We start from the raw sequence: 22,529 nt of genomic DNA on the forward strand, positions 1-22,529 counted from the left end.
TGTCTTTCAGACCTTTCCACACTGAAGCCGTGTCACTAGAAGAGAACTGAATCTGTAGGTTTTCGGAATAATTCCTCTTTGCCACTCTGATCTCCTTTTCCAGTGTGTATTTGGCCTGTTTGTACAAGTCTCTGTCCCCGTTCCTGCGAGCATCTTCTTTGGCCTGACGGAGCTGGCTGAGTTTTGCAGTGAATCATGGTTTGTCATTGTTGTAAGTTAAATGAGTTCTCATAGGAATGCACATATCCTTACAGAAACTGATATATGATCTTACAGTCTCTGTGAGCTCGTCCAGATCGGTGGCAGCAGCAGCTTCAAAAACAGTCCAATCAGTGAGAGAGAAACAGGCTTGTAAATCCCGCTCTGCTTCATTAGTCCATATTTTTACAGTCCTTAATATAGGTTTAGCCGATTTCAGTTTCTGCCTGTAGGTCGGTATGAGATGAACTAAACAGTTATTAGAGAGCCCCAAAGCTGCCCATGGGACAGAGTGATATGCATCCTTTATTGCTGTGTAACAGTGACCCAGTATATTACTGTCTCTGGTGGGACATGTAACATGCTGTTTGTATTTTGGCAGTTCACGTGAGAGATTTGCTTTATTAAAGTCCCAGAAAATTATTAAAACAGAGTCTGGGTGTTGTTGCTCATTCTCTGTGATCATATCAGCGAATTTCTGTAAAGCCGAGCTCACATGCGCTCGCGGAGGAATGTAAACACTCACCAGAATGAATAAGCAAATCTCCCGCGGCGAATAGAAAGGTTTTCAGTTAATGAAGAGTGTTTCAAGATCGGGAGAGCACATCTTCTTTAACAGTTACATCTGTACACCACCGTTTGTTGATGTAAAAGCATGTCCTGTCGCCGTGCAATTTCCCCATTGATTCTGCGATGCGGTCTGCTCTAAATAGCTGAAAGCCGAGCAGACTTAATGCGCGGTCCGGAATGTCGTCGTTCAGCCAGGTTTCCGTGAAGCACAGAGCAGCCAAGTTTGAAAAATCCTTGTTTATCCTGGATAGCAGAAGGAGTTCGTCCGTTTTGTTGGGTAGAGAGCGGAGATTCGCCAGATGGATGCTAGGCAGCTCCGCCAACTACAACATTCAGCAAAACATCGGAATAATCGAAATTCCGTAAAAGATTTTGTGGTGTGTTCTGCCGAATGTTCAGCAGTTCATCCCTGGTATGGAACTTCCTTCAAAATAAAGTTTATCCAATCTTTCCTAACATTGGGATCAGAAGTAATGATGCAAAGACTGTATTTCCACAACTGGGAACTGCACAGCATCTTGTTGTATTCAAAGCATCTTTATCGTTTGGTTTCTGCATAGACCAGTGTTTGCCTCTCTCTCTTGTTCTCTTGTTATTTACAATAACATGTGCAAATCGGTGGGAGGGGCTTAACAGACAGCGTTGATCTTCTTCTTAGGCAGTGTTTAGCCACACTAATACATCATAGAGTGGTACATTCCACAAGCTGTCGTTTTGGCAGACTGGGTTCAATATATGCTGTTTTGAGACTAATGGGATAGTTTTCAATTCTGATACTTAAAAGAGGTTTTTAGAGTACAATGACTACTTATATTTTAAAAGATCAAGGGAATGTTGGTTTCAAATCAATCAATCAAAAACTTTTATTAAGGACACACTCGGTCCAAACAAAGACACAACAATAAAACATACAAATACACACACAAGGACAGAATCCACAATATCACATATTTACATGTGTACTAAAACGCCAATGATTCCACATATTTAAAAAAAAGCCTGACTGAAATTAGTGCCAAGTTCATCAGTGTTAAAATTATACTATTTACAGATTCTGATAACCTACACATACATCTGTACATGAGATTACGCATCACAGCAACGCAGGTTGGCACACCAGCAATGACAAATATTTGGCTTGCACTGCTCCATCGCCAAGCAGCAATCACATATCATCATTATAAGCTACATTAAGTCTCTGCATGCTGCTCTTTCTGTAATGCCACCACAAATGAGCAGTATACATAGGGGTACAGTATGGTTTAAAAAGTATAGTCGTGACAGATCCTGAGCACATACCAAATTTGCGAATCAACATATTGGCCTAGGCATACAGCGTACAACACTGTCTATATATATTCCTATCATCAGACAGGTCATCAGTTATATAATGCAGTTATAAAGTTTTTAGCTTGATATTTTTTCTTAGCTCCTCAGTTCATGCCCCCTTAACAGTTTTTGTAAAATAAATTTTCTGGCATAAAGTCTATAAGGTTTGGCAGAGTCTTTAAGTTCATGTGTCATTATATATTTATTTGATTTTTAAAAGGGCAGCTAAGAATGCACAAACACATTCTTTAGACAGTATCATCAGAGACTGTCTTACCATAGGGAGATGAAAGGGTCTGTATTACTTACTATTGGAGAAAGCGTAACGGCTGCCTTGGATCATGTGTGCCTTAATACCCAATCACATTACAGCCTTGACATAACTGAATTTCAGTCAGAGTTGTGCGACACTCAATCGTTGTTTACGGATACTATAGGAATGAATGAGAAGTGCTGTAAGCTGAATCACTTGTAGCAACAAAATCACTATTAATCACGTGATTGGGACGGGACAGGAAAAAATGTCAGAGGGAGTGGGCAGGACCGGGAGTTGTAATAACATATGATACCCAACTTTATACACAAATATACGGAGCCCCTAAGAGCTCATGGTGGTGGAAAGATTTCGGGGTGGGTGAAAAAATTTGGGGTGGGAGGAAAAAATATTTTTCAAATCTTTTGCGTTCTCTCGCAAAACTTTTGCGTTCCCTCGCAAAACTTTGCGTTCTCTCGCAAAGATGTTTGCGTTCTCTCGCAAAACTTTTGCAAGAGAACGCAAAGTTTTGCGAGGGAACGCAAACATCTTTGCGAGAGAACGCAAAAGTTTTGCGAGAGAACGCAAACATCTTTGCGAGAGAACCCAATATAATACCCCCCGAAATCTTTCCACCACCATGAGCTCCGTACAAATATACCTTTTATATAAATAAACTATAAACTGTATATTTTAATTCTGAACTCAATTCTAGTTGCCCTGTCTCTTTATGCTCTCCTCCTGTTTGCTCTGGTGTGGCTGTCCAAGTGAATGACGCAGTCCGTGATGGACAGATCATTAAGGGCTGGTCTATGTGGTAATACAGTACACCGGGCAGTTACAAATGTATCTGGTATATGCATGTGTTGTTTGTATGTTTCCTTATTATATTAGCCTAGTTACCACTCGTTATTCGTTAGTAAGCTCTAAACACTCATATTCAGATGTATGAATGTATCTCTGGTTTAATATCTTTTAGATGTATCTTTCTTGATATCAAAAATGATCTGCTCTTTATTCCTCAAACAATGATGTACACTATGTGATCGTGAAATGCATCATACTATTTTTACTGTACTGTGGGAAAAATTACACTGATTCTCCAGATCAGTCATAAAACATGCAAATGAGGTGTCAAGTGGGACAAAGAAACACTTTCCCGCTGAAACTATGTACCTTGTTAATGGTCAAACTAACCAAAATGGGTGTTACAGGGAAACCAGATAAAACTGCTCCCACACCCAAAAGACGAGGTTCTTCTTTTTACTTTCAGTGCCCTGGAGACACACTTATCACCTTGGAAATCTTGCGGCTCCCCTTCCAGGGGGAGACTGAGCTTCTGGCAGTTTTAAGTTCAGTATCTTTGTCGATTCACTTCGGACCAATCAACCCATAGCTGGAATGATGAAGCTTTCATTCCTAAAGGAATTCATCAAGAATCTAGGAGGAACGGGAGGGGATTTCCCCCCAGTTTTTTCATGGGATTGGGATGGGACAGGATTTTTTATTTTTTTTTGTGGGAGTGAGTGTGGGACGGGAGAGGTTTGAAAATCCACTCCCATGTCACCCTTTTCTCATGGTAAACTCTAAAAATAGTTAAATCCAAAAGTATTGTTTAATGTAAAACATGTTGAAGATTATCAGAGGCTGTCGATTAATTAAATGAAAAGCTGTTTCCTCTAAAAAGCTGTTTATTCAGCGTAGTGAAGCCTCTCCTCCATTGACATCCATTAAAAAAAACAGCCTCTGTTCTCCTTTCCCACGTACTGCCAAAGCAGAAGTGTTAGCATTAGCCGTTACATTTTTTGGCTAAAGGTTGCAGGCTTGCCTTCTAGTGTCTTTGATATCATTGTGTTTCAGACCACAGGTTGGCCTTAATTTTTGGTACACTGGAAGATGTTTAGATTGTGTATGTACTCGAGTGGTGCACAAAACTTACAAAATAAATTTACCATGCATCCGCAAAACATTTCTGCCAAACAAATGTACCAACTTGACCTCATGCATCATCAAACAAACAAATTAATTAAATAGTAATTTATTAATTTTTAGGTAACACTTTACTTGAAGGGGTGTGCATAAGACTGACATGACACCTTCATAGTGATGACATGACAACTGTCATTAAGTGTCATTCGCTCAGTTATGTCACTTTTTATTGCAAAGATGACATTATTTGCCCTAACCTACCCCTACCCCTACCCTTACCCCTAACCCTAGCCCATAACAAAGACATCTCAAACAATGTCATCTTTGCATTAAAAATTACATCACTGAGAGAATGACACTTAATGACAGTTGTCATAAACATGCATAAAAACCTTCATATTTATGACGTGTCATGTCATGATTATGAAGGTGCCATGTCAGTCTTATGCACACCCCTTTAAGTAAAGTGTAACCAATTCTTATTTCATTTTATTTTTTAGAAATTGCATTCAGGTCTTGATTTTTATGATTTTGGATTATTCTAAGAGTTTTAATTAGAAAAAGGCTTTTGGGACATTGGCAACAAAGTCTTACAATTTTGATAGGTCCGTAGAGCAGAAATTAAGACAGCTGTATTACTGCATTCATCTGTTGACTTTTCTGTCTGAATTTTAAAACATCATGCAGATATCTGTCACAAATACTGTACATGTACAGATAGATACAAAAGGCATAGTCTACGTTTTTCTAGGTTATGATTCACATTTAATGTGTAAAACTCAAGGGTGTTACACTCAAGGTCACACTAATGTCTGTAAATTCATCTCTTTTCACTCATGCCACTCTTACATTTGAAGTTAACTTAGCTTAACATTTTAACTTTAAGGATTATGAGGTAGCGTTTTCTTACCAGAACAATCTTACTTAAATATGTGCCTGAAGTGCATTTTAAATTTACTCATGATAACAACATTTAAACAATGTTTTCTCACCTGCTGTAGGTCCACCAGGCAAAAGGGGAAGAAGAGGACGCAATGGAGACTCTGGTGAGTGTGTTTTAACTCCAAGTTTTCAAACTGTTAAATCATGAGAATGATTTGCTGGCCACAATCTGTGGGGAAGTTAATAAATGTTCCCCTTAACCACAATTTCCAAGTGCTTGAGGAATCTTTCAGTACAATTAAATGCTAGCATTGGATTCTGTGTCCAGTAACTAACATTCCAAAGGGTTTGGTTTATTATAGTAGCTGTTACCATTAGTTAAATTTTTACTGAACCTGCAGTTAGAGGTGCAGACACAGGCCAGCCACAAAAATCCTGTTCAAATGGGCCCAGACATTTTCTGGAAGACACATGTGCATTTGCACAGCTCCAGGATCACATTAAATGGAAGAAAAAATCTTCAATCTCAATTATGTATATGTAGAGTATCAGTGGTAAACTGAAGTGGAACATGTTGATTATACAAGGACTACCCTCTGTACTACCCTCTCTATTCTCCATAAACCATAAAAAGCTCATTCAAATTACTCCATGTACAGGTGCATTCTCTGTCACAGAGTACTGGATTCTATTAGATTTTTTATTGTGAGTTTATCTTGTAAAAAATGTGTGTTTTAATGTGTAAATGTGACACATTGGATTAAATATATATATATATATTTTAATTAAATAAATAGATAATAAAAAGGTTTTTTTTTTTGGGAGGGGGGGTGTTTTGCCATTTTTTACAACAATAAACATCAAAAGGAAAATCAGGACAATCCTTCTATTATGCAAGGACAATAGTCTCATGGTCTTTGCAGAAACAGCATGGTGTATGGCTGTGATGAAAAAGTACATCCACGATGTGGTCTGAAGTCAAGCCAAAACAAATCACTTGATCGTCACAGAAATATTTCTTAATTTTGGACGTTCCCTATTACTTAAAAAAAAAAATCATGCCAATGATCCATTTGAGCTGTTTTGTTAGACTCACCCTCATAGAAACGATGCATTTTCTCTTAGAAGTAAAGACTCCTATATATGTCTATATGAACATCTCAGCACTCTAGGGATTGTTGTTGTTGTTTTTCCTCACTTAGACTCAAATAAAACACAAATAAAGCTTCTCTCCATTGATGCTATTTTCCTCCATGTCTGGGTCAGGCGTATGGTGCTTCTGTCAGAAAACAAATTTGGTGTCTGTGCTTCTCATCAGTCAACAGTTGAGAAAGATATTAGCTATTTTAGGGAGATTTTTTTTTTAACTGCACCACTAAAGCAGTGCAAAGGCAAGCTGAATCCATCCACATTCACATCAGTGTTTGTCTGGATAGAGGGTTTCCAAACCTGGGAAACGTAGACCTTTAGGCTAAATGGAACATCCTTTTATCTGGTCACCTACAGACCACAGCAACCAGCTAATTGAAAAATGAGAGAAATACCAGGGTGTTTATGTAGGAACTTAAGTTCAGAGTGACATAAGCAAACATAAGTAAAATGAGTTTGAAAATGAAGAGATAGTTGTTTGGGTGGGATGCTGGGAGTCTTTGGTTGGGTTAGAGTTTGAAAAGGCAGTGGAAATCTCCTCAAGTCAAGCTGCTGCGGTTATCTGTGCTGAAGCAAAACTGGTCATCAGTGTTGAATGCACAAGGCCTGAGCCATTCATAAGCAGTTAGATAACCCAAGACCTGAATCAAAGTACTCATGGCTAATAAAAACTCTGGCCACAGAGTTTTCATATAAAACTCTCACTCGCTTAAAGGGCACTTTACATTCATCTACTGCATATGATGCTGTGTCTCTCTGGCTTTAAACTGCATTCATGCTTTTAAGTTTAAGATGTTGACTTTTACAAATATAATTATTTCAAGAAATCAGATGAATATTTACAGTCATGGCCAAAAATATAGGCACCCTTGGTAAATATGATCAAAGAAGGTTGTGAAAATTAATGTGCATTGTTAATCCATTGCCCTGATGGTGGAAATGTGAATTTTCACTGCTCTAGCTCTTTTCTTAAAACCACTTCACTAATTTGTGAAGCTCAATTATCTTTTGCTGCACATCAGAAATATATTCTTTGGTTTTTAGGGGTTCAAGCACGTAGTGCTGAAACCCTATTGTAATTGTTAGGATTTTTTTTATTTTATTATTCTTCTTCTCCGGTAAAACTGATCGTGCAGACCAAACCGTAAGGCCTAGAGAGCTGAAACTTGGTCAAAACGTAGTAGTATTGCTCGCTACTCAGATCCAAAGACTCGCCCCAATCGGCCTATAGGGGGCGCTACAGCAATCAAAAATGCGTAAACGCTAATAGCTCCTAAACCGCTTGAAGTAGACTCAAAATTTTTTACATTTTTGGAATACTCAGGTCAAGGCAAAATTTGTGATTGAGGGTTTAGGAGGCCCTGTTTTTCCGCAAAATTGAGTGATATCCGAAAACTGCTTTTGCGAACTAGTCCAAGGTTTTTCACCCGATCGGAAAGAAACCACTGCAGAAATATTCTCTGGATAGTGAATATTAATAATTATAAAAAAAAAGTAGAAATTTTGCAATGGGGCCCCAAAACGTTCGAAAGTCGAGGTCCAATTAAAAGAAAAAGGCTATAACTGATGAAAAAAATTAGATATCTTCACCAAACTCGGTACACCTGTGTATGAGCTTAATATTTGGTAAAATAAAAAAAATTGCGCAGCTTTGCCACTTGGTGGCGTTATAAGATTGAAAAAATATAAAAACAGCTATAACTATGGAAGCGTTAGTTCGATCGACTTGAAAATTGGTATGCAGGGTCTTTGTCCAATGTGCCATAAGGGTCTATGAGGACATTGGAGTATCTAAAAAAAACATGGCCGTCATTGGCCAATGAAGTTTGAGCACTTATTAGACAAGGTTAACAGAAGTTGATCGGAACGAAACTAGGTGGGCATGTTCAAATCATGGCCCTAAAGGTCTGTAAGAATTTTGAAAGAAATCGGCCCCTAGTTGGCGCTAACAAGATTTTTGGCTCCGTAATCACATGGTGTTTTACATATCCACACAATATACATATCATTTGATAGAACTCCTCATGATGAGCAACTTTGCCTCAATAATTATTGCTGTCAATCAAATCGTTCATTAATTATTCAGAAATATGTTAAAAACCTACTTTTGCAAACTAGTCTCTGTTTTTTTGCTCAGTCTAGATCAAACCACTGCAGCAATAATCTCTGGAATCTCTAGATCAATAATTATCGAAAAAAAAATTAATTTTATCTTTTGGTTAGCTATAATTGGCTCATTTAAAAAGGGGGCTGGCCACATAAACCCAAAAGCCTATAAGACCTAAACAAAAACTTGAAACTTTACAAACATTAGTGAAAACGTGTCAGATGACTGTTAACAAGCATGATGAGTTTAATGGAGATCGGACCATAGGTGGCGCTCTAAGGCCGTGTTCACACTTGGCGTCTTTTTCGAAGCTGCCGGCGTCTGTTTTACATTATAATCCTATGGAGTAAACCATGTTTTCAAAAAAAGTCCTGAGCGCTTTTTAAAACGCCACCACCGGCGTCTTTTTCTGCAGCTCAAAGCGTTTTTTCGAGTTGAAAAAATTTCAACTTTTCTGAAAAAAACGCCCTACGTCAAGCGCCTTTTTGACAGCTGACCAATGACAAGCGAGTAGCGAGATCTGTCGTTTCCATAACAACAAGAAGAAAAATGGAGAAGGTGCCGGTAGATAGACTGCACGTACTAGTTTCGGAGCACAAGGAGCTGTATGATATGAGCACAAAACTCTTATCATAATATTGGTTCCTTCCCCGTATAATGTCGTGCACCCACAAACGTCGTTGTGAATCGACATTTTCTTTCCCGTTAACTTCAAAAGCCAACGCAAGAGCCAACTTTTTACTCTTTCTTGACATTTCTGCAGTACACAGCGCTAGGCTACTGTTACAGCTGTTGCTATGACAACAAAAGACGCTCTCCGCTGCTATTTGTAACAGACGCTGCCAGCTTTGTTTTTCATTAAAACAACGCTCTTGTCAACTTTTTCTAGTCAAAAAAGACGCCAAGTGTGAACACGGCCTAACAGTAAAAGAGGCCTTCAAAAACACAATATTTAAATTGTACATGAAAGTAAATTGTAAAAAAAAGTTAATATGAAGAACTCTTTACCAAAATGCGATAAACGTTCAAATTTTTTATGCCAAATTGCTATATGTCCTTGTTTAAAATGTACTGCAAGATGCAGTTTCTTTCCAAACCGCTATAAGCGCCGAAGCTGTTTTTAGCATAAATGCGATATGTCCTCTCAACCAATCAGAATGTTTTATGACCTGTTAGGCAGGGTTGCTGAAGGACATGTGCCCCTCTGTTCTGATATGATGCAAAACATGGGCTGTGTCCAAATTCAGGGTCTGCATCCTCCTTAGGATCCTTCCTACCCGGTTGAAGGAGGAGGGATCCTACGACGTCCGCAAAACCCGGAAGTCGGTGTTTGTGAATTTGGACAGCCTACCCTTCTTTCAGTTCCCTCCCTTACCCGTTGCTCATATCCTGTCGCCTAGCAACCGTGACAGCGCCAAGCAAGAAGCGGGAAAATGGACAAACAAAGAGTTATTCTCCTCATTTTAATTCTTTTGGAAGAAATAAAGCAATTAAATAAATTAAATACTTTCTTTGCTCGTTGTCGGAGAGTTTTTTATATCAGACTACAAGACAGTCACATCCAGGTAAGCCATTATAGCCTATTTTTATTTGTTTTTAAGTATTCTACTAATTTCTCCTACAAATTCATTGAGCCGAAGCATAAACTTTAGCTTGTTTTGTCAGAGAAACTCCTCTCCCACTCCGCTACCGCTCGCTTCGTCCGCCATTACGCTCTGCCGAAAAGAATTATGGGATAGGTAGGACGGGAAAGGATCCACCACACCCATCCTTCCAATTCGGGGAAAAGGAGGACGTATTTGTGGGCCACATTTGAAGGATCCTACGAATTTGGACAGCCTTCGTCGCGGCGCTGTGACATAACATCCTTCAAATGAGTACTCCGAAGGATGCAGACCCTGAATTTGGACACAGCCATGGTCCTTCCAAAAACCCCAATAGGACAGGCCTATTACTCATGGCAGATGTATCTGTACCTGTTTGGTGTTGTTGTGCACCATGGTGAGAACAGTCACCAGAAAAAAGATGATGTCCATCTCTACGTGTGGCAGGAGAAAAAGAGTAGCAAAGACAGCAATATGATTGCTTCTGCGCTGAGTGACTGCCTCAAGGTTCGACTTCAGGACAAAGTCAGCAGATCCAGGGGGCATCGGCTGTTCAGCGACTCTTGTTTTGGGCAAAACAAAAACATGAACATGGTGTCCATGCTCATGGAACTTCGTCAGTTTTTTCCCAACCTTGGCATAGAGCACACATTTCCAGTAAGGGGCCACAGTTTTCTCCCTTCACAGAGTCTTTGGCAGAATTGAGCAGAATATCGGGCAATTCTGTGTAAAAATTTACACAATTCTGCTACCACAGGAATACCATGACATCCTGCAGCAATTCGGCCATGTTCACATTTATGGCACAGACTGGGAGGCGTTTGATTATAGGTCAGCCACAAAAGAGTGTGTTAAGGCTCAGAAGAGCTTTAAAATCAGTGAAGCATGCATGCTTGACTTGAGTACCAACAAGGTTGGTTTAAAGACGGCTTACAATGGGGAGTTTTGTTTCCATAGTGTATTAAAGCGGGGCAAGCGGTGGGCTGACCTGAAACCTGAGTTACTTCCAAAGCGGACCTCTGTGAAGGCCGCAAAGAAGCCTGATGTGCTGGCACTATTAGGAGCAATAGGTGTGTCTGATGTGGTGAGGGCTTTTTATGATGATGCACTGTATCAGGTGACTGACAATGCAGGCCATAGTGATGAAGATGCAGAGTGATCCATGCTCACGCACTCTCTCTCTCTCTCTCTCTCTCTCTCACACACACACACACTATGTGATTTGTTTTATGTATAGCGGACAACTGTTTACGGGTTTGACACTTCACTGAATGCCAATGTATTACTGAATGACTTGCCTATTGAATATCGTTATCATTATTGAATATTTTTAATAATTCGTTTTTTCATGCATATGTAGAGGACAAATTGGTCCTACTTGTTACAGATTTGACACTTTACTAAAAAAAAGACTTTGAATGTATTACTAAATAACTTGCCTATTGAATATTGTTATCATTACTATCATTACTTTTTACAGGTTCGGCATTGAATGACTATTAACCTAAATTTGTTACTAAATGATTTGAATGTAATGTTAACATTGTTGTGAACATTTTATGAAATTGAAAATATTTATTTTATTTTACTATTTAGTTTGTTACTATTTATTTTATTTGGTTGTTATTTATTTCATGCATTTGCATTTATTTGATTTATATTAATTTATAGTATAGAGTCCCTAATGTCATATGTTGCATGTTCTCTTGTTTTTTTTTTTTTTTAAAAGACATAAACCAACATTTAAAAAAAAAAAGGATGGTAGCGCTTTGAAAAAAAAAAACCTTTGAATTTATAATCGACAATATTGTTGTTTCATTTAACAATCATTGTTTAACATGTTCAGACTGAGCCAACAGACCATTTTAACAGGATAAATTGAATATTAAAAAAATGTATGGGTCTAGGTAAAAAAAAAAGTCATTTTCATGAAAACTATTCAAATGGATTTATAGAATTTTGGAAAAGAGCTCTTCATATATTCACACAAACACAAGTTCTTCATACCATAAGATAGATCTCCTCATTCTGAACAACTTGGCCTCTAGGATTACTGCCATCAATTGAAGTGTTATTTAAATATGCTCAATTATGTTCAAAACCTACTTTTGCGAACTAGTTCTAGATTTTTCGCCCAATCGGCAGGGGCGTGTCTAGAGCATTTTAAATGGGGGGGCCAGTCTGGGGCACTGCCTTAAAAGAGGGTGGCCGGGGGGAGGGGTTTGATACACAATGTTAATAGGCCTATATTATATAGGCTATTAATTGCACAGTGTGAGATTCATTGGTCCTCACAGAACTTTGTGAGATCGCGATGAACAAAGAGTGACAGCTTTATTGGTTATGAGCACTCTTTGCGAGCTTTCTAAGCAATCGATTTAAAATGTAGAACTTTGTTTTTTGCCCACACACACGTCGCAAAGTTTTGGGAATGACATCTGCATATTTATGCGGGATTCGCTCTCGAAGTAGCAGCATATTGATAGCAATAGAAGGGACAAAATATGTGAAAATGTGCATTAAGAGAGCACCCCCACTTATTTCAGAAGCAGCCTTAGTGATTATTTCTGGAACCTGGTTGATATGCTTCTATAACTATATACAAAAACAACAAAATACAAATGTACTACATAAAATAATTTAATAAATGCATATTTACAATTTAAGCACTTAACTAAAATAAGTATTAATAAAATTAATAACTGGAGAAGGCTATCTATATTCAGCTTGCTTCCATTTAGTGAGAAAAGCCTACTCTTCACTTGAATTAGAAAAAAAAGCTTTTCTGGTCTTCAGTGATGAGAGGATAACGTTTGAGCATACACACAATATCTGAGTGAGACCCGAGCCAATTCATAAAAGAACAATGTAGATTTAAAAGCACACGTCCAGTTTTGTGTGAGTGAAGGAAATCCGCTTGCGAGTGGAGAGATTCGTGCTCGGGCATTACATGATCGCGTAACATTATGCGCTCTCGACATTTGTCATTTAGATCACGCTAAAATGCCTAAAATTAATAAAGAAGAGAAAGAAAGTGGCCCTAGGCAGCTGCCTACACATGCCAAGATACGCTAGATGCAGTTAAACAAGCCTATTTCAGGGGGGGGCGGTGCCACCCCTGGCCACCATGTAGACACGCCCCTGCCAATCGGAACCAAACCACTGCAGAAATGTTCTCTGGACAGTGAACATCAATAATTATCAAAAAAAAAAAGTTTAAATTTTGACTCACTTTTGCGATGGGGCCCCAAAACTTTTAAAAGTTGCAGGCCAATTTGACAAAAAAGGCTATAACTTGTGAATGAAATGAGATATCTTCACCAAACTTGGTACATGTATGTAGGATTAAAAACCTTGGTAAAATTAAAAAAGATTGCACTGACCTGCCACTTGGTGGCGCTATAAGATTAAAAAAAACAAACTACAAATGGGTAACCATTGGTCCGATCGACTTGAAATTTGGTTTGCTGTGTCTTTGTCCGAAGTGGCAGAAAATTCTATGAGGACATTCGCGTATGTAAAAAAAACATGGCCAAAAACTTTTAAGCACCTATTTGACAAGGTTAACGGAGGTCAATCGGCACAAAACTCAGTGGACATGTTCGACTCATGGCCCTAAAGGTCTGTAATAATTTTGAAAGAAATCGGCTACTAGTTGGCACTAACAATATTTTCTGGCTTTGTAATCACATGGTGTTTCACACATCCACACAATATGCATATACATTTACATTTTACATTTAGCTGACGCTTTTATCCAAAGCGACTTACAATTGCTATATATATCAGAGGTCGCACGCCTCTGGAGCAAGTAGGGGTTAAGTGTCTTGCTCAGGGACACATTGGTGTCTCACAGTGGATTCGAACCCGGGTCTCTCACACCAAAGGCATGTGTCTTATCCACTGCGCCATCACCACCCCCCATATCATTTGATAGTTCTCCACATAATGCACAACTTTGCCTAAAGAACCATTGCTGTCAATCAAATCCTTTATTAAATATTCACAAATATGTTAAAAACCTACTTTTGCGGACTAGTCCTAGGTTTTTTATTCAATCTCGATCAAACCACAGCAGCAATATTCTGTGGACTCTCTAGATCAATTATTATCAAAAAAAATAAAAATGTTGAATTTTGTCCTGTGGTTAGCTATAACTCGTCATTTAGAAAAGGGGAATGGCCACATATACCTAAAAGCTTATAAAACCTAAACGAAACTCATAACTTTATGAAACTTGGTGAAAACATGTGACAGACAACTCTTAACAAGCATGCAAAGTTTCATAGAGATCAGACCATAAGTGTCGCTATAAGAGCTAAAAAGGTTTCAAAAACACAAGATATCTATAGTAAATGGCCTCAAATTGCTAAAAATTAATCATATATTCACAAATAAACTCTATCTTCATATCATACAATAGATCTTCTCATTCTGATCAACTTTCCTTCTACGATCACTGCTGCCAATCAAACTGTTCTTTAAGTATTTGAGATTATTTAAAAAACATGCTTTTGTCAACTAGCCTTCAGTTTTTAACTCAAAATCAATCAAATCAGTGCAGCACTGTTCTCTAGACTCTCTAGGTCAGGCGTTCCCAAACGTTTCCATTCCACGACCCACCTAGACAAGTATAACCTATTTCAAGACCCACCAAAATATTTGAGATCAAAAAACGATTGACATTACTATAAGCTTAAACATAATTAAAAGCATAATATGGCAGAAATTAAGTATTTAAGTAAAATAACCATTTTATTTTATAGTGCCACTGTAAAATGTCACTACTAATATTTACATTTTAATTTCTTCATTTACATACGTTAATGAGTCTTTGAAATATGTCCATGAAACCTCGAAATGCGCTCACTCTGGTACGGCTATGAACTGTAATCCGCGCTGCGAGTGTTGTTAAACTCATCAGCGCTGAGGTTCAGCGCTGAAAAATGCCTTCACAACCCAAAACCTTTTTTTTTTTTCAAAGCATAAGAATTCAACAGTTCAAACAGTTTGGAGATTAAAATACTTGTGCAATAACTGTAAAAAATAATAAACATGTCTCATTTTAAATAAACACTTAAAACCGAAATTACCAATTTATTTCAGCCATAAATTTACTTTTGCGATGTTAAATAAATTAGATTAGATTAGATTCAACTTTATTGTCATTGCACATGTAAGGTACAGGGCAACGAAATGCAGTTAGCATCTAACCAGAAGTGCAATAAGCAGAGGTACAGGATATACAGTGCCTACAATATGTTACATATGTACAGAATATACAGATAAGGCAGTAGTACTATGGACATAATTTACAAGTTTTTAAATACTATCAGTATGATATACAGATGGGTGATATGAACATACTATACAGATGGGTTGTGCAGTAAATGTATGTACACTATGAGCAAAAACTATGAAAATAATTACTAATGGATATGAATAAGCTATAAATTAAGATATATAAACACTAGTGCAATGAACATTGAAAGTGCATAGAAATAAAAATTTACAGTACATAGTACTCAGTGTGTAGATTGGTTGTTTTTTTGTTTTGTTTTTTAATCGATTTGATGATGGGGAGGGGTGAAAAGTTTGTAGTGGTGTGTGAGGGGGGGGTATCATTGGGCAGAGTTTAGTAGGGAAACAGCTGTAGGGAAAAAGCTGTTCCTGAGTCTGCTTGTCCTTGTTCGGAGGCTCCTGAAGCGCCTCCCAGAGGGCAGTAAGTTAAACAGTCTATGGTCAGGGTGAGAGGAGTCCTTAAGAATGCCGCGAGCTCGACGTAAACAGCGTTTTCTCTGGACGTCCTCAATGGCAGGAAGTGGTGTCCCTGTGATGCGTTGGGCGGTTTTCACCACCCTCTGTAGTGCCTTGCGGTCAGCAGCTGAGCAGTTCCCATACCAGACTGTGATGCAGTTGGTCAGGATGCTTTCAATTGCACACCGGTAGAAGTTCAGCTGGATGGTTGGAGACAGGTGGTTCTTCTTCAGTGTCCTAAGGAAGAAGAGGCGTTGGTGAGCCTTCTTGACTAGGCTGGATGTGTTGGTGGTCCAGGTCAGGTCCTCCGAGATGTGGGTTCCCAGGAACTTGAAGCTGGAGACACGTTCAACAACCATCCCGTTAATGTGGATGGGGTCATGCGTTCCACTTTTCTTCTTCCTGAAGTCCACAATAAGTTCCTTTGTCTTGCTGGTGTTGAGGAGCAGGCTATTGTCAGCACACCATGCAGCCAGGTGCTGTACCTCCTCCCTGTAGGCAGTCTCATCGTTGTCTCTGATGAGGCCAATCACTGTGGTGTCGTCAGCAAACTTGATGATGGAGTTGGATCCATGCACAGGCCTGCAGTCATGGGTGTAGAGGGAGTAGAGAAATGGACTCAGCACACAGCCCTGTGGTACGCCGGTGTTGAGTGTGATGGTGGTGGAGCAGGTGAGGCCTGACCTAACATGCTGAGGTCTGTTGGTCAGAAAGTCCATAATCCAGCTGCAAAGGGAGGTGTTAACACCCAAGTCTCCAAGTTTAGTGGTCAGCTTGGAGGGAATGACGGTGTTGAATGCTGAGCTGAAATCAACAAACAATATCCGTGCATATGTGTTGTTGTTTTCCAGGTGTGTGAGTACTGAGTGCAGTACTGTGCCTACTGCATCCTCAGTGCTTCTATTGCTTCTATAGGCAAATTGATGTGGGTCCAGTGTGGGTGGGAGGCAGTTCTTGAGGTGTGCCAGGACCAGTCGCTCAAAGCACTTTATAACAATGGGTGTGAGTGCTACGGGGCGGTAGTCATTCAGGCACGTTGGGGAGGAGTGTTTCGGCACTGGCACAATGGATGTGGACTTAAAGCATGTTGGCACCATTGCTTGGGTGAGTGACAAGTTGAAAATGTCTGTGAAGACCCCTGCGAGCTGCTCTGCACATGTCCTGAGCACACGTCCAGGCCATGGCACAATGGATGTGGACTTAAAGCATGTTGGCACCATTGCTTGGGTGAGTGACAGGTTGAAAATGTCTGTGAAGATCCCTGCGAGCTGCTCTGCACATGTCCTGAGCACACGTCCAGGCCAGCAGCCTGGGGCCAGCAGCCTTGTATGCGTTGATCCGGCTCAATGCTGTGCAGACATCTGTGGAGGTGAGTTTGAGGGTCTGATGGTCTCCTGAGAGTGTGATCTTGGTGGCTGTCTCCTTGTTGTTGTTGTCAAAGCGAGCATAAAAGTCATTTAGCTCATTAAGGAAGGAGACGTCTGTGACCGTTGGAGTGGAGTTGCATGGCTTGTAGTCACTGATGACCTGGATGCCCTGCCACATGCGCCGGGGGTCAGAGTTGGAAAAATGCTCCTCTACCTTTAGCTTGTAGCAGTGCTTGGCCTTCTTGATGCCCCTCTTCAGGTTAGCCCTGGATATGCTGTAGGCCTGAGCGTCATCTGATCTGAAAGCAGTGTTGCGGGCTTTCAGCAAGAGCCGCACTTCCTTGTTCATCCATGGCTTCTGATTAGGGTACGTTGTGATCTGTTTCTCTGTTGTGACAAATAAATGTTCTCTTCAAAAGGCACATTTTTTCCCCTCTATATAGTGATGATATGGCATGAATATAATAAGAAATTTTGTAAATTCTGTTATGCTAGCATGTGGAAATGTTTGTATAGTGATAAATTAACCCCGCATTTGTGCCCTGCTCACACCGTACATGTGAAATGCTTTTTACAGACCATTTATGGATTAAAGGAACGAAAACAACAAACTCTTTACATCTCTCGGAAAGATACAGCACCGAGTTCAAACAGATGATACAAATGCATGAACATAAACATACCTGAAACAGTCTTCACAACATTTGAATTTCCCGGTGTATGCAATCTCATGCAGAACACAGCGCAGTGAAGTGAGCGAGTTTCTTCTCATTAATAATGCGGACTAAGCATTTTAACCGTCACTCTGAGACTCTCACTGTTATTACAACTTGTGCGCGCCCGCGCTTCAAAACACGCAACGCATGTTTTAACCCTCTAAGTGCAAAAGTCTCAAAATTGCGACAAGATGTCATACTTCATGAAATAGACTGTAGTTCCTAATATAGTGTAATCACTATATGGCAGACATGTAGTACTTAGATTCTAGACGATTCTAAGTTGTTCGAGGAAATAGCAGAGCAAGTGAGCTATAGTGTCATTGATGTGGAAAGCAATTCAGTTCATAGTGTGCGAGTAAATTGTGAGATTTGTGAGAGAAAATCGCCAAATGGCTAATAAAGAGTTGTACTGTGAGGATGTGTTGCAAATGTTATTCGCCGATTCCGACTCTGAAGGGGAATATTTGCCTTTTGGAAATGACGATCAGCCATCTAATGATCGCGCTTCTCCCGGTACACTGCAAAATCTAACAAACCTGCTAACTCAATCATTTTTGTTGACTTTACATAAAGTGCTATTGTTTGTTTACCTTACTGATGTAGATCTATTAAATCTTACTATTTGTGCTAAAACTCCTAGTTACTCTAATGTCCCTAGTTAAGGTTACATGATTTGTTTGAGTGCTGTGCAAGCCATGTGACCACTGACGTGTCATCAGGGTTTGGAGATCAACGGCCATCTTGTTTTGTGGAAGACCTCGGCTGATAAACAATAACACTGGTGAGTATTTATACATATAAGTTTGAGTTTAATGTTAAGGAACTTGATTATATGATATTAAAGTCAAAGTTAATTGATTAATGCACGTGTTTTGTCGAATATAAAGTGTCAATATACATTTTGTTATGTCGTCTATGTCGCCCCTGGTAAATATATAAGCGCAGTATTCAGTGTTTGAGTTACTGACACGTTAGAGTGATGAAGCGCGGATGAATGGAGATTAAAGAACGGGATGTGCTTGACTGATACTTTAAAAGTACGCGGAAAGAACACTGAGCTCGACACTCGCGCGACGGATCTCTGTGCGGGCGCTGATGCCTGTCAGTATTCAATTTCAGAAATGTGTTATGTTTCGCGGCATTTGAAAGAAATGACATAAACACACAGATTTGTAAAATACCAATCTTTCTTAGTATTCACATAAACACAGTCGGTTATGTCAAAAATGAACGTGAACGCGAACAGGAGAAAACAGATGTGGATCAGTATATTAGATTCTTTCTTCTTAAAGTGACAGCAGCCTAAATAAACCTGCTGTGGAATGTTATTAATGTTAATCAAACAAAACATAAAGAGAAAATAACTCCTTAATAAATAACTGTCCTTTACTAAATAAATGTTGTAGCTTGAAAAGACTAATTCATGGAGTATTCTTGGAATATATATATATATATATATATATATATATATTCCAAGAATGTTGGAAAGGATGTTTTAAAGGGATACTCTTCCCAAAAATTTAAATGATCTGATCATTTATTCATTCTTATACTGTCCCAGATGTATATGACTTTTTTCTTCAGATAAACACTATCTAAAGATTTTTAGAAAAATAATCCATCTATGTGAGACCATATAATGCTAGGGGAAGGGACCCTTAAAGTTCATGCTTCAAAAATGAGAGAGATGTTGTGAAGATGTCTTTAGTAGATATTTATTCCTCCACTGGGCTCATGAATTACTGTCACAATTGAGTGTAATTGTGTTTTGTTTTTTAAAAGCATTGGCATTGGACTCACAGAGATTGGTTATTTTTCTAAAAATCATTGTATTTATCAGAAGAAAGTAATATACATGGAGCTTAGCATGAGGGTGATAAATGATAAGAGAATTAAAATTTTTAGAAGGACTACCTCATTAAATTAAATGGATTGCCAATTAAAAACAATAAATAAGATGAATTCTTTACACATACAGAATAACATGGAATCTCATTTTATATACTCTTCCCTCTTTTTAGGAAACAGGTTACTCTTCAACACTGCAGATCTCCATGGCATTCCTGTCCTGTTTGGGCACAACATGGAGAGGAAAGGTCTTGCATGTTTATTTTCATGTTTTCTCTTGATTCAGCTATTGTGTTTACTTGATGCACAAGTTGACACTGCAATACATGTCAAAGGAGTTAGACAGTATGAGCAAATATTTTTGTTACTATGTAAGTTAAAGTATATTGAGTGTGCATTCTTTTTATTATTTTTACATGCTCAGGGAATATTATTCTTCTCAAATGCTCTTTTGTTGGTTTTGATTATTTCTATTGTCTATATTTGTAAGTCCCTTTGGATAAAATCATCTGCTAAATGTAAATGTACAACTCTTAACATTTAATTTGGGATTTTTTTCTGATTCAAGCATTGTTAATGAACAACTATCACAAATTACCATGTTGATTTACATTATTTCTCTGCATTTTGAAAAATAAATGTTTTGAAATGTGGAGAGCTGTGTTTTTTTTTTAACTAGGTATAGCTATTCTCAGTGTTCCTCAGATCACAGATTGAATTAAGTTAACTAAACTTAAATGCCTAAAGTAAATAGGCCTTAAAATAAGAAATAGTTTTAATATATTAGTAAATAAAACAAATTACACTTGAGTTAAGATTACTTAAATTAAGATTACTTAATTGAATTAAGGCAACGAGTTTGCACAATGCAATTAAGTAAACTTAAATTACTTTTTACAGTGTGCATCTTTTCCGCACAATGGTGCCGCCACACAAGGCGCTATCATTCACAAAGCACAAACAGTGATCATTTCAACACTGCCCAACGGGGATGGGGGTGGCAGGGGTGGACGTGGTCTTAGTGTCCATAGGAGAGCTGTTGCTCTCTGATAATCGGCCAGATTGCGTCGTTTGTTTTGATCGCGTGCGCTCAAAGGGCCGCCGGCAGACAGTACAGATGCAGTCAGTGTGGGTAGGTCTGTGCGCTGTGCCATGCAATGAGAGCTACCATACTCTCAAGAACTATAAACTGTGTCACCTAGATACCTGATTGGGCAGATAGCTGGTCAACTGATCAAAAAATAGGCACATGTGTTTTACTATGGCACTGTAATGTAATAATAATTTACTACTTTCTCCTGTTTTACTTATAATATATATATGTAATGAGGACAAAAAACAAACATGCAAATAAGTTCAAACATCCATTCAATATCTATTATTTCCTGAATATTACTGATGAACTGATCAAAAAGTAGGCTACTGTTCACACGTTTTACTACTACATAGAATAGTAATATAGTAATAATTTAGTACTTTCTCCTGTTTTATTGTTGGTTTCCTCTCTTTTGATAATTTGCAATGAGGATAGAAAGATTAAAAAAAACATGCAAATAAGGTTAAAACATCAATTGAATATCTACTATTTCCTGAATATTATGAAATTCAAGAGGGCTGCCCCCTGATGACGTCATAATATGCAAATTAGATTAGCATATTTACACCCCACATAAACTTTCGGTGATGCCCAACGTTTTTCTAGTTTACAGTAGATCTCTATCTTTAACCATTTCAAGCCACAAGCTTTTGAAATCTTGATGTCAAAATCCAGTATTTTTTCCAAAAAACCCTGGCGCCTAAAGGGTTAAATCCTGGTCTTTCGAAAATAGCATTGAGCGACCCATAGTTTGAAAACCCCTGCTCTTGGTCAATAATTATCAAAACAATGTTGAACATTTGCATTTGAATAACTATAAACCGGTCATTTTATAATATGTTATTTACATAGTGTACCCAAAGGCCTATTAATACTAAAAGAAAGCCCACAAACTGTGTAAAATGATGCATAATTTCATTCTAAACAAGCATGCGAAATTTAAGAGAGATTGGGCAAAAAATAACACTGTAATAGTTATAAATGTTAAAAACAGTGTTGTATGAGAAATTGCTATTTATAACCGTTAGATGGCAGCGGAAGACCACTAATAAGCTTATGAAACACTAAAACAGTAATGTTCATAAGTTTTCTTATGGAGATATTATAAAATCACTGTTATAACATTTAAAATCACATTTAATTCATTTTGTTCATACAGATATGTCAGTTTTTACAATTTTGCCATATTATGATCACAGAGAAACATGAAAATGACTATATAAACTCTTAAAAGGAGAAGACTTGCAAAAAGTATAGTCCCCTGTCATTTATTTCAAATCTGCATCAAAATATGTTTGCATGTATGTCCGTGTATGAGTGTGTCTGTGTATGAGTGTGTAAGCAAGCTTAGTGTGATTATTAATATGATTGTTTAACCATTTCATTTCTATTTGTTTTTTGTGTTTCTGTGAGCCTATTGTACATTTTCGATGAGTTTCACTGGCAGGTATGCATCCAGGTTGGCCTAGGCCTTAAAATGCTTGAACTCCCGTTATCGCTGCTTGCTGCTATATTTCTCATTGTGATGGATGATTAAGGGAATCTGGGCTTTGTTTTTCCTCCTATTTATATGTCTGTGAAACAGGAAGCCATGGCTGGATGAATTCATGGTCATAATCACCCTGGAGTGCTCAAAATTGTGAATATGAATGGGAATACACTTCAGAGATATTTTACTCATAAGAATTTCTAGGGGTGTTAATAATTGTGTCCTAAGTGTA

General features: G+C 38.4%; 1 protein-coding gene across 1 annotated transcript in view; it reads left to right on the plus strand.

Moving 5' to 3' along the window:
* Window positions 1-22,529, plus strand: part of col25a1 (collagen type XXV alpha 1 chain) — a gene marked incomplete at its 3' end in the record, with an annotated part of 457,976 nt that overhangs the window by 182,669 nt on the left and 252,778 nt on the right. Inside the window, exon 3 of the mRNA XM_079435639.1 lies at window positions 5,281-5,333. Coding sequence (XP_079291765.1) covers window positions 5,281-5,333 — 53 coding nt within the window. The remainder of the gene's footprint in view (window positions 1-5,280; window positions 5,334-22,529) is intronic.

The sequence above is a fragment of the Barbus barbus genome (genome assembly GCF_936440315.1).
Source record: "Barbus barbus genome assembly, chromosome: 2".
Taxonomy (NCBI): domain Eukaryota; kingdom Metazoa; phylum Chordata; class Actinopteri; order Cypriniformes; family Cyprinidae; genus Barbus; species Barbus barbus.